Here is a 12,602-nt window from a genome sequence, read left to right on the forward strand (position 1 = left end):
GGATTATAGGCATGAGCTACCACACCCAGTCTCTTGAATATGTTTCTAACATGTCCTTTTGTTTTTTGTGGTTTTTGAAATTGAGTTATATTTGAAATATACTGAATTGCCCAGATCTTAAATGTATAGTTTGATGAGTTTTGACAAGTATATGTGGGTGTGTATATATATGTACATATATATATACACACCCATATACACACATATATGTACATATATATACATACCCATGTAGCCAGCATACAAATTAAAATATAGAAAGTTCCCTCTTGACCAGTCACTATTCTCCCCTTGAGGCAACAACCATTGTTAAGGTTTAACCCCTGTAGATTAAAATCCCTGTAGATTAATGTTAATCCCTGTAGATTAAAATTCTTGATTGTCCTGTCTTTGTAATGGAATCCTACCATCTGTATCTGACTTCAGTGTTTGGCTTCTGTTTGTAAAATAGCATAATGCTTTTGAGATTCATCCAGGTTGTTGTGTCTATCCGTGGATTTTTCCTTTTTTGTTGCTGAGTATTCCATTGCATGGAGACACCACAATTTGTGTAGATATTCATGTGTTGGTGAACATTTGGAATGTGTCTAGTTTCTGATTATCATGAATCAAGCCTGCTATGGGCATTCTTATAGAAGTTTTCTGAGGATGTATGTTTTCATTTCTTTTTAGTAACTACTAAGAATTGGAATTACTAAATTATATGGTAGATATATGTTTAACTTTATTAGAAACTGTCAAACAAGGTCCGGCACAGTGGCTCAGGCCTGTGATCCCACACTTTGGGAGGCTGAGGTGAGCGGATCACTTGAGGCCAGGAGTTCAAAACCAGCCTGGCCAACATGACAAAATTCTGTCTCTACTAAAAATACAAAAATTACCTGGGTGTGGTGGCACACGCCTGTAATCCCAGCTACTAGGGAGGCTGAGGCACGAGGCAGAGGTTGCAGTGAGCCAAGATCGCACCACTGCCTCCAGCCTGGGTGACAGAGCAAGACTCTGTCTCAAAAAACAAAAAAAGAAATTGTCAAACAAGTTTCCAAAGTGATGGCTTGGTTTTACATTCCCACCAGCAATTTTTGAGTTTCTTTTTAATTTTAGCTTTTCTAGTGAGTGTCTAGTGCTTTCTCAATATAGCTTAAATTGCATTTCCCTTACAACTAATGATGGTGAATATCTTTTCATGTGCTTTGTTGGCCATTTGTATGTCTTTTTTGTGTCTACTCAAGTATTTTGCTCATTAAAAAAAATTGGGCTATATGTCTTTTTCTTATTACTTTCTAGGAGTTCTTTCTACATTCTTAATATGGGTGTTTTGTATATGTGGCTTGACTTTTCATTTTCCCAATAGTGTCTTTTGATGACACTATTTTAATTTTAATTTTGATAAGGTCCAGTTTTTGAAGATTTTCTGTTATGGCTGGGGTTTTTTGTACTATGTCAAGAAATCCATGCTTACATCAAGGTTGCAAAGATACCCTCTTACATTTCCTTATAGGGCATTTTTAGTTTCAGCTTTTATGTTTAGGCCTATAATCTAGCTCAAGTTAATTTTTTGTTAACTTTTTCTATGATTTGTTTTCTATTTCTGTTCTTTAGTATTTCCTTTCTTTTACTTCCTTTAGGTTTATTTGGTCCTTCATTTTCTATTAGCTAATGGCTCCTTGAGGGTAAATTTTAGGACACTGATTTAGACTTTTGTAATATAAGTGTTTAAAGCTATAAATTCCCTTCTAAATTTGTCTTTTATCTGCTTCTCACAAATTCTGATACATTGTAGTAAGCAGCCTTCTAAAATGGCTCTCAGTGATCCCCACTACCCAGTATTCACACCTTTGTGTAATCCACTTCCCTTTGTGTATGGGCTGGACCTAGTGACTTGCTTCTAATAAATAGAATATGGCAAAAGTGATGGGATGGCCCTTCTGAGGTTAGGTTATAAGAGATTGTGGCTGGGCGTGGTGGCTCACGCCTGTAATCCCAGCACTTTGGGAGGCCAAGGCAGGTGGATCATGAGGTCAGGAGTTTAAGACCAGCCTGGCCAAGATGGTGAAACCCTGTCTTTACTAAAAATACAAAAATTAACTGGGCGTGGTGGGGGGCGCCTGTGATCCCAGGTGCTTGGGAGGCTGAGGCAGAGAATTGCCTGAACCCGGGAGGTGCAGGTTGCAGTGAGCTGAGATCACACCACTGCACTCCAGCCTGGGCAACAGAGCAAAAAAAAAAAAATTGTAAGATAGCTTGCTAGCATATTCTCTCTGGCTCTTCTCGCTTGCTCTGATGAAGGAAGCTGCCGTGTTGTGAGCTGCCCTCATCTATTACCTCACAGTTTCTGTGGGTCAGGAATCCAGTTGTGGCTTAGATGGGTCCTCTCACTCAGGGTCTCTCACAAGGCTGCAGTCCATGTTGGCTGGGGCTACATTCATCTTGAAGATTGACTAGGGAAGGATCCACTTCCAAGCTTACTCAAGTGATTGTTGGTAAGATTCAGTTTCTTGCAGGCTGTTGTGCTGAGTGATTCAGTTGTTTTAACTTACTAAGTTTTAGAGTGATTTAACACAGATTTTTGGTACTGGGAATGGGGCAGCCTGAAAATGCGGGAGTGTCCTTCAAACTGAGAAGTTGGTGGAGGCTGGAAAAGATTTTAAGGAGAATGTTAGAGAAATCCTAAATTTTAATTTCAGAGAGATCTATGGGTACAGCTTTTATCTAATGGAGTGAACCCAGTGAGATTCACAGAAAATAAAATTTTAGAGCAAACTGTATTAGCAGAAATACTACCACTTTGGACTGAAAGGGATATAAACAATAAAAAATGTGAAAACATGTTAGCCCCCCAAAATTCTTCTGACAGGAAGCAGGTTGAGCAAATTCTTTTGTTGCCTTTCATGAAAAAGGAAGGATGACTCAGATGGTGATGCCAAGAACCCAGAGTGTGGAGCCAAAAGCCATGAAGAATTATTCCTAGGCCTTGAGACCTAATCAAAGAACTCCTAACATTTAACCAGCCAGATAATACTTTATTTTCTTCAGCATTTTAAAAGTACCATCCAACTGTATTTTAGCCTCCCCTTCTTCTGTTGAGCAGTAAGTGGTCACTTGAATCACCATTTCTCTGTGTGTAATATTCGTGGGGGGTTTTTGTTTGTTTTTTGCTTTTCCAGCTGCTTTTAAAATCTTGTCTTCTTTGGTTCTCAATAGTTTGACTATGATGCTCCTAGGAATGGTTTTATGTGTATTATTCTGTTTGGAATTTGCAAAACTTATTGAATCTATAAATGTATGTCTTTCACCAAATTTGAGAAATTTCTGCACATTATTTTTAAAAATGTCTTTTCTGCCCTTCTCCCCTTCTGGGTCTTAAATTGCATGTATGTTAGATCTTTTGATTTTTGTCTTACTCATCTGTCTTAGTCTGTTTGTCCTACTGTAACAACATCCCTGAGACTGGGTATCTTATAAACAATAGAAATGTATTTCTCACAGTTCTGGAGGCTGAAAAGTCCAAGATAAAGGCACCAGCAGCTTAGGTGTCCAGTGAGGGCTGCTCTCTGCTTCCAAGATGGCACCTTGTTGCTGTGTCCTCCAGAGGGGGTGAATTCTGTGTCCTCATATGGTGGAAAGGGTGGAAGGTCAAAAAGAAAGGATGTAGCTAGTTCCCTCCAGCCCTTTTAAAAGAACACTAACCCATTCATGAGCCCTCATGACCTAAATACCTCCTAAAGGCCATACCTCTTAGTACTGTTGCATTGGGATTAAGTTTCAACATAAATTTCGGAGGGATAACAAACATTCAAACCATAGCATCATCCCTGAGACTCTATTTGTTTTTATTTTCAATTTTGTTCTCGCTGCTTTTCAGATTGGATAATTTCTGTTGGTCTATCTTTAAGTTAATTACCTCTTCCTTCAGTTATCCGTATTCTTCTGTCAAGCCCATCCAGTGAACTTTTTAGTTTCAGATTGTATTTTTCAGTTTTTTTAATAGTTTATATTTCTCAGTTGGCCTATCCTATGTATTCATTCATTATGAACATATTTGTATGTTTTTCAGCATAATTATAACTAACTGATTTAAGGTGCTTTTCTGCTAATTCTAGCATCTGGATCACCTCAGGTCAGTCTCTGAGTGCATTTTCTCTTGAGCCTCTTCCCTTTCTCTCCACACCTTTCTGTGTCTCTCTGTTGAGTTGTTTTGGATTGTATCTTTGTTGTGAAACATATATTAGAGATGCTTGATTCTATTTAATTCCTCTGACTATTGTTGATTATTTTTTGTTTTGCTTTGTATAGGGAGCACTTAACTTGGCTAGACTCAAACTAGGAAATGTTTTCTCTGTGGTATGTGGTAGCTCAAATTTCAGTTCATTTAGCTGGTCAACCGGAGATCTGGGCAGAGTTCATCACAGAATTTAGGCACCCTTCTCTCTTTCAATGCCTTTCTGGATTCCCCCTTGATTTTCCAATGATAGTGATGACTGCAGAACTCCCCTTCGATTCTTCAAATCAGTAACACTGGTAGTTTTCTTTTCTTCTCTCTCTTTTCTTTTTTTCTTTTTTTTTGAGACAGGGTCTTGCTCTGTCACCCAGGCTAGAGTGCAGTGGCACAATCATAGCTCACTGCAGCCTTGACCTCTCAGGTTTAATCAGTCCTCCCGCCTCAGCCTCCCAAGTAGCTGGGACCACAAGCATGTACCACTTCTCTTGGAATTGTAGTTGTCCCACATGGCACTGACTGGGCCTATTCACAAGCTAAAGTGCCAGCCTTTCTTCGAAGTGTCAGCTGTCCTCCCATAGATGCCTGATTTGGGTTGCTCCTTAGTATCTTAATATTTTTTGTTCAGAGTTTATAGTTGTTATGTGTATGAAGGTTGGTCTGATAAAAGCAATGCAGTCATACTGAAACTTAATTTTTGTTAATGTTTGTATATGGTTTGAGGGGTGGGTCAAGGTTTGTGTTTTTTTCCTAATACTGATATCTATCTCTTTCAACACAATTTGTTGAAAAGACTTCCCTTTTGCCCATTGAATCACATTGGCACTTTTGTCAAAAAACAATTGTCCGTATATGTGTGGGTCTGTTTCTGGGCTTTATTCTGTTCTAATGATATATCTGTCTGTGCTTACATCGTCCCATACTGCCGGAAATACTGTAGCTTTACAGTAAATCTTAACATTAGGGGGTATAAATCCTTCATACTTTTTCTTGCTTTTGGGTATTCTGGGTCCTTCACATAGCCATATAAACTTTAACATTTGTCAGTTTTTACCAAAATCTTGACAAATAAGTGATTAAACAAGTAGAAAACAAATCAGTAATGCGATAGGAAATGTCAACAACACTCAACCAACTTGATTTATATATTACAGAAGACTGCAGCCATCAATAGCCAAATATATATTCTTTTCAGGGAGACATGGACCATTATCCTAGATTGACCATATGTTGAAATCATACAGAGTATACTTTCTGACCACCACGGAATTAAATTAGAAATGAGCAATAAAAGGGCATCAAGAGAAAAAGGCAGTATTTTTGAAGAGTAAATGAAAGCAACAGGAGAGGGAGCTATGTGAAATTGTTAAAAATTGGGATGGAGGGGATATATATGCTTCCCTCTAAAAGTTATAGAGCACAAATTTCTCATAAAAATGAGCAACAAAATAGGATCAAGGTCAAATCCTTACTAAAAATTATAATTTTTAATAAATGAAAGACTAAATGTCATACATAATGAATAGCAGGAATTTATGATTAGATTTTTATATTCTACACAATATTATGTGTGTGTGTGTGTGTGTATATATATATATATACACATACACACACTGAGTATTTAATGGGCATGCCATATGGTATATTATGATGAAAAAGTATTAAAAAGAACTTCCTATCTGTCTTCTCTCCATCTTCCAGTGCTGATCATGTTGCCTTGAACAAGATTGTGTTGTTACAGGTATCAGTGTCATTTGAGGATGTGACTGTGGACTTCAGCAGAGAGGAGTGGCAGCAACTGGACTCCACACAAAGACGCCTGTACCAGGATGTAATGTTGGAGAACTACAGCCACCTGCTCTCAGTAGGTAAGGACAACCATCCTGTGAAGTTTGAGGAGCCTGTTACGGGTTAAATTGTGTCCCCCAAATAAAATATATTGAAGTCCTAATCTCCCAGTCCCCCAGAATGTGACCTTGTTTGGAAATAGAGTCTTTACAGAAGTAATCAAGCTAAAATGAGATCATTAGGGTAGGCTTTAATCTAATATAATTGGTGTCCTTATAAAAAGGAGAAAACTGGACACAGACACGTGCGCACACATACATACACACACACACAGAGGGAAGACAATATGAAGATACACAGGGAGAAGATGGAATGTGACTAGAATGATACATCTGTAAGCCAAGAAACACTTGAGGCCACCAGAATCTCGGAGAGACCTGGAACAGTTCCTTCCCTAGCACCTTCAAAGAGAGTATGGCCCTGCTAACACCTTGGTTTTGGAGTTCTGGCCTCCAGAACTGTGAGACAATAAATTTCTGTTGTTTTGAGCCCCCTAGTTTGTGGTACTTTGTTATAACAGCCCTAGGAAACTAATACAGAGTTTTATACTTGGAAATGGGGTGCAGCTGTGATAAATACCTTAAAAATGTGAAAGTGGCTTTGGAATTGGGTAATGGGTAGAGGCTGGAGCTAGGGGCTGGGATTTGATATGCTTGACAGAAAAAGCCTAGATTGCCTTAACGAGACTATTGGTAGAAACATGAATGTTAAAGGTACTTTTAGTGAGATCTCAGATAGAAATAAGGAACATATTATTGCAAACTGGAAGAAAAGCGATCCTTGTTATAAAGTACCAGAGAACATGGCTGAATTGCATTCTGTTGGGTGAAAAGTAGAACTTGTATGTGATGAACCTGAATATTTAGCTGAGGAGATTTCCAAGCAGTGTTGAAAGCACAGCCTGGTTTCTCTGTGCTGCTTATAGTAAAATGTGAGAATAAAGAGATAAATTGAAGAAAGAATTGTTAGGAAAAAGGTACCAGAACTTGAAGATATAGAAAAATTTCAGCCTATCCATATGGCAAAAATTCAGAAAGTGTACTCTGGAAAGAACACACCAAGGGTGTGTCTGGACAACCAATTACTAAAGAGATTAGGTATGTGACTTGTGGATCCAATCAACTGTCTCACTAGAAATGCCTCCAGGTTTGACTGAAGGGGACAGAGACAGGAGAAAATGAAGGAAGGCTCTTGGACTGTTGGGATTCTATAAGCAGGAAATGTGATGGTAAAGCTGTTTTGACTGTGATCATGTGTTATCCTTCAAGGAAAGGGAAGAATGACTTTGAGGATAGTTCAGAAGCTAGTAGGGCTGTAGCTGCCACCACAGGCCCTAAAGGCACAGGCTGACGAGATGGGGGGACCCATTGCCTCCTTAGTTTCAGAGAACAGGACCATCTCTTTGTTTTCAGGGCTGAGGGGGCAGGGCCAAGGTTACTATGTCTGATCTGAGGTTACACCATGTATTAGTCCGTTTGTTCTCACATTGCTATAAAGAAATACCTGAGACTGGGTAATTTATAAAGAAAAGAGGTTTAATTGGCTCATGGTTCTGCAGGCTGTAAAGGAAGCATAGTGGCTCCTGCTTCTGAGGAGGCCTCAGGAAGCTTCCAATCATGGCAGAAGGCAAAGGGGAAGCAAGCATATTACATGGTGGGAGCAAGAGTAAGAGTGAGGGGGAGGTGCTGCATACCTTTAAACAACCAGATCTCGTGAGAACTCACTCACTATCATGAGAACAGCACCAAGGGGATGGTGCTAACCCATTCATGACAAATCTGCCCCATGATCCAGTCACCTCCCACCAGGCCCCATCTCCAACACTGGGGATTACAATTTGACATGAGATTTATAGGGGACACAGATCCAAACCATATCAGGTGATGAAGACCAAATATATATATCTTTTTAACTTTCCCTTATGGTTCTTGTTGACTGTCAATTTTGTATAGGTATTTAGCCTTAGTAGATAGAGTTTACTACCCACTTTGGGGTACATTCTCAAGCAACATGGCCCCAATAATGCCCAGGCCCAGTGCACCAGAGCCTGCTGCTGGCCTCAGACCATCAACAGGTTGGGCCTCCATCAGAAGGACTTGGGTGCTATGAGCAGCAGTGGGGAGTGGGTCTTCTCTATGCCACATTTCCAGCACCCCCACTGTGGGGCAGAGGTTCAGCACTGAGCTCTTCCATGTTCACTTGCTGTTACTGAGGAAATCCTTGTTAAGTTTCTTCTCCACTAACTAATATGCTTAAATTCAGTGGGTGAGTAAATTCTGGTCCGATAGCAAGCCAAAAAGTGTTTCTCAAAAGGAGAGTAGTTATCCACTACTAGAGGATGGCAGGACTTTGTTCCCAAATCCTAAAGATCTGCACTGTGATTCACCTATAAGGGATTGCCAAAGGCTCCAAACAGCATCCCCATCTGCCACTGTCACTTCAAGCACCATTGGATCTGCTGGATCCTATGGTCCAAGTGGCAGAGCAGCTTGCACAGCAGCCTGGATCTGTTGTAGAGTCTTCTCTTGTTCTGGGCCCCATTGAAAACTAGCTACTTTTTGGATAACTTGGTAAATGGACCAGAGTAGCTTTACCCAAATCAGGAATGTGTTACCTCCAAAATCCAAAGAGGCCCAGTAGGCATTGTGCCTTTTTTTTTTTCCTTATAGGTAGGTACAACAGCTTTTGCTTCACCTTAGAAGGGATATCTTGACATGCCCTGTACCACTGAACCCCTAGAAATTTCCCTGAGGTGTAAGGCCCTTAAATTTTTTTCAGATTTATTTCCCACTCTGATATGTAAATATCTTACCCATAAGTCTAGCATAGTTGCTGCTTCTTGCTCACTAGGTCCAATCAGCATTATCTCATTAATGTCATGGACCAGTGTGATATCTTGTGGAAGGGAAAGGTGATCAAGATGCCTGCAGACTAAATAATGACATAGGTCTGGAGAGTTGATATACCTCTGAGGTAGGACAGTACAGGTGTATAGCTGGCCTTGCCAGCCAAAAACAAACTGCTTCTAGTGGTCTTTACTAACAAGTATCACAAAAAAAAATTTGCCAGATCAATAGCTGCATACTGGGTACCAGGGAATATGTTAATTTGCTCAAGCAATGAAACCACATTTTGAAGAGCAAGTGTAATTAGAGTCACCACTTGGTGACGTTTATAGTAATGTGTCATTCTTCAAAAGCCGTCTATTTTCTGCACAGGCCAAATAGGAAAGGTGAACGGGGATGTGGTGGGAATCACCATACCTGCATCCCTCATATCCCTGATGGTAGCATTGATTTCCGCAGTCCCTCTAGGAATGTGGTATTGCTTTTGGTTTACGATTTTCCTAGGCAGAGGCAGCTCTAGTGGCTTCCACTTGGCCTTCCCCACCATAGTAACCCTCATTCCACAGGTCAGGGAACCAATGTGGGGATTCTGCCAGTTACTGAATATGTCCTTCCAATTATGTATTCAGGAACTGGGGAAATAACCACAGGATAGGTTCAGGGACCCACTGGACGCACTGTGAGATGGACCTCAACTAAAACTCCATTAACCACTACACTTCTGTAAGCTCCTACCCTGACTGGTGGACCATAGTGGTGTTTGGGGTCTCCTGGAATTAGTGGCAGTTCAGAGCCAGTGTCCAGTAATTCCCAAAATGTCTGATTGTTCTTTTTCCCAATACCTAGTTATCTTGATAAAAAGGCCATAGGTCCCTTTGGGGAACACTGGGAGAAAGATCTCATAGTATAAGTTTTTGGCAGTGTACCAGGGTCCTTCCCTAAGGGAACCTGGCTTCCCCTTCATTCAAGGGGTTCTGGGTCTGAGTCTGTAAATAGGCTCAAGTCTGGGAATTGACTGAAGGGCTGTGACTTTGTGCTTTTATGATTCAAGTTAGAGTTTTGTTCACTTGACCTAGAACTCCTCTGCTTATACAGATCAACTTACTATTGTGTAGACTGCCTGTCTGTTTCTTTTCTCAGGACACTATGATCAACTAGCCAATGCCATAGGTCTCTGTGAATCAGACTATTCTGATTGTTGCTTTGACTCTGCTGTCTATTGTGGTAGCCCATGTTCACCTTGCATTTGGCGATTAAGTACCTCCCTTTAACCCCTGCCACCCCAGGATCCAACTATCCCCATTGCACTTAGGTTTCCCTACTCAGTGGCTGCAGTTCCCACTGTAAGTTCCAGCCTACAGACAAGAGCACTCAGAGCTCTTCAAGGATGCTTGAGCTCCCCTTACAAATTTGTTTCTCACAGTGCTGACAGGTGTGTCCTCTGGACCCTCCCAGAGTAGATGGACAGGTCTCACATGATAAATCCCCTCCAACAGTCCAATTCTTTGGATACCTTCCTCTGCAGAATACCCAGGCGGTTCTGGCATTTCAACTTCATTTAGTGTAGGCCACCTTTTGGTCCATGTTTAGCCAGCCAGCCAACCAAACTGTTAGAGCCCTTTCTAATCCCTCCAGCAGCAATATCAAATTCAGAATCTCTGCTTAGTGAGCCCATATCAATCAATTCAACCTGATCCAACTTTTTGTGAGCCCATATCAATCAATTCAGCCTGATCCAACTTTTTGTTTCTTCCACCTTTATCATACACCCTTAATATCCATATCCATGTGTAGTCTCTAGATCTGTCTGCATAAATTAAATGAATCATGCCGTTCTTTTGGTGTACGCACATCCTCGTGGGTCATTCTTTGTGCTTCACCTTTTGGGACCTGCTTTGACTTGAGTCCAGTTATATGTCTAAAAGCAAAGAAGGATGGTGAGCATAGGCTCTTAAGGGAATCGGCAGTGCCCGTCAAGGCAAGTACCTCAGGAGAAGCCACTGAAAGTGCTTCAGGAACAGTAGGGTTAATCTTCTCAGATGGGGTAGAAGGGCTGCTTCTACTGGCAAAGGAGACTCAAGAATTTAAAGGTTCAATGTCCAGTCTATTTCCAATTAGTTTTTTTTTTCTCTCTTTTAGTCTCAGGTGGTTGCTTTCAGGGTTCCCTCAGTCTCTTGAGAGCCCCTGATGGGAGGAGGGGTCCCAAAGTTCAAGTGATTATAGGGAGTTAAGAGACTGAAGTAGGAAGGGAATGGTCTGGCAAATAGAGGGGTGGAAGAGGTAGGGGTTTGAAGAGGGACCTATGAAAGGATTCAAGAGAGCTTAAAGGGAAGATCAAAGGTGGTAAAAGGAAGAAGGAGCAGAAGCAATGGGAAGGGAGAGGTTTTGGAGGAGACAGTTGGGGGAGATGTAAATTTTCCCAAGGAAGCCCTTGAAGTTCCAAACTATCCTTAGTAATATCATGCCAACAAGACAGGAAACAGGTAGAGTTGGTGGAGCATATAGCCAGCAGGGGTTCAAAAAGGGATGTTTTGGTAGACTGAGAAGTTCCCATGTTTTTAAACTACTAGTACTTTTATGGTTTTAAATAGAGAAACTTGGGACTCTGACGCAGCTTCTGTTCCATACAGAACCCAGCCTCTTAAAGAGAAGTCTAGGAGACTAACCCAGCCTTTCCTTGCATGAGACTCTAACTTATTTTCTTGTAAACAGCTGGTTACCTGGAACTTTAACCTACCTTCTAGCATGAGAATCACTTGAACCTGGGAGGCGGAAGTTGCAGTGAGCCGAGATGGTACCACTGCACTCCAGCCTGGGTGACAGAGCGAGGCTCTGTCTCAAAATAAAATATGTGTGTGTGTATATATATATATATATATATCTGTCTTTACTGTGCTTCAATGGACTGTCATCCAGAGGCTCAGGAGTCGGACTCATCAATGGGTCCCCAATTAGTCAGGAGTGAAGACAAAGGCTTCGAAGGTGCATACTTCAGATTCTGGGTGAGAAGTCTGGGGTCCAGTGATCAATGATCTTATCCGAGTTGTGGCACCAAAACTGTCAAAGAAAACCAGAGCTGGACAATAGTTAAAGCGGTGAAAATAGATTTTATTCAGAATTATTACAATAGGGGAAAAGATACTTTGGTATAGAACTGGGCTCAATTCCAAATACAGCATAGACGAGTGGGGATTTATAAATATAGCCCAGGAGCAGAGTGGGACAAGTAGATGGAAAATGGCTAAGAGGAAACATCAGGGGTAAAGGGGGATTGTTACTAAACTGACCTGACAAGATTCTTGGAGAAGGCAGGTGAGGGTGATCGAATATTATGTGGGGGGTAGGTCAGGAATTTGATCAGATATCAAATGTGATTGGATATTGAGGTTGGGGGATTCTAGCTAAACTGACTTAACAGGAATCTTGCTAAAATTGGGCAATGTAAGGATTCCCCTTGGTAACCGTGATCAGTTACCCCAGCCAAAACCATAACTCCCTTGTTTGCCAGTTGATTCAAGAGCACGAGGGACCCGAAGTGGTCAGGTGGGAGTTTTAACTTTTAGTTTAGTGGAATCATTGTGTGTCTCCTGGTGGAAGTATTTCTCCCTTTGGAATTAAGACCTCTAGAACAGCAGAGCATAAGGTCACAGAGACAGGTAGCAAAAATTTTGCTAGTGGACCATTAGGGGTAA

General features: G+C 41.0%; 1 protein-coding gene across 13 annotated transcripts in view; it reads left to right on the forward strand.

Moving 5' to 3' along the window:
* The window catches only part of ZNF81 (zinc finger protein 81), a 92,617-nt gene that overhangs the window by 55,067 nt on the left and 24,948 nt on the right, over positions 1 to 12,602 (forward strand). For all 13 annotated transcript variants that reach the window (XM_077988637.1, XM_028842171.2, XM_077988634.1 and 10 more), the window contains one exon: positions 5,958 to 6,084. In XM_077988637.1, the coding sequence (XP_077844763.1) occupies positions 5,958 to 6,084 (127 nt within the window). The remainder of the gene's footprint in view (positions 1 to 5,957; positions 6,085 to 12,602) is intronic.

The sequence above is a fragment of the Macaca mulatta genome, chromosome X, assembly GCF_049350105.2.
Source record: "Macaca mulatta isolate MMU2019108-1 chromosome X, T2T-MMU8v2.0, whole genome shotgun sequence".
Lineage (NCBI taxonomy): Eukaryota > Metazoa > Chordata > Mammalia > Primates > Cercopithecidae > Macaca > Macaca mulatta.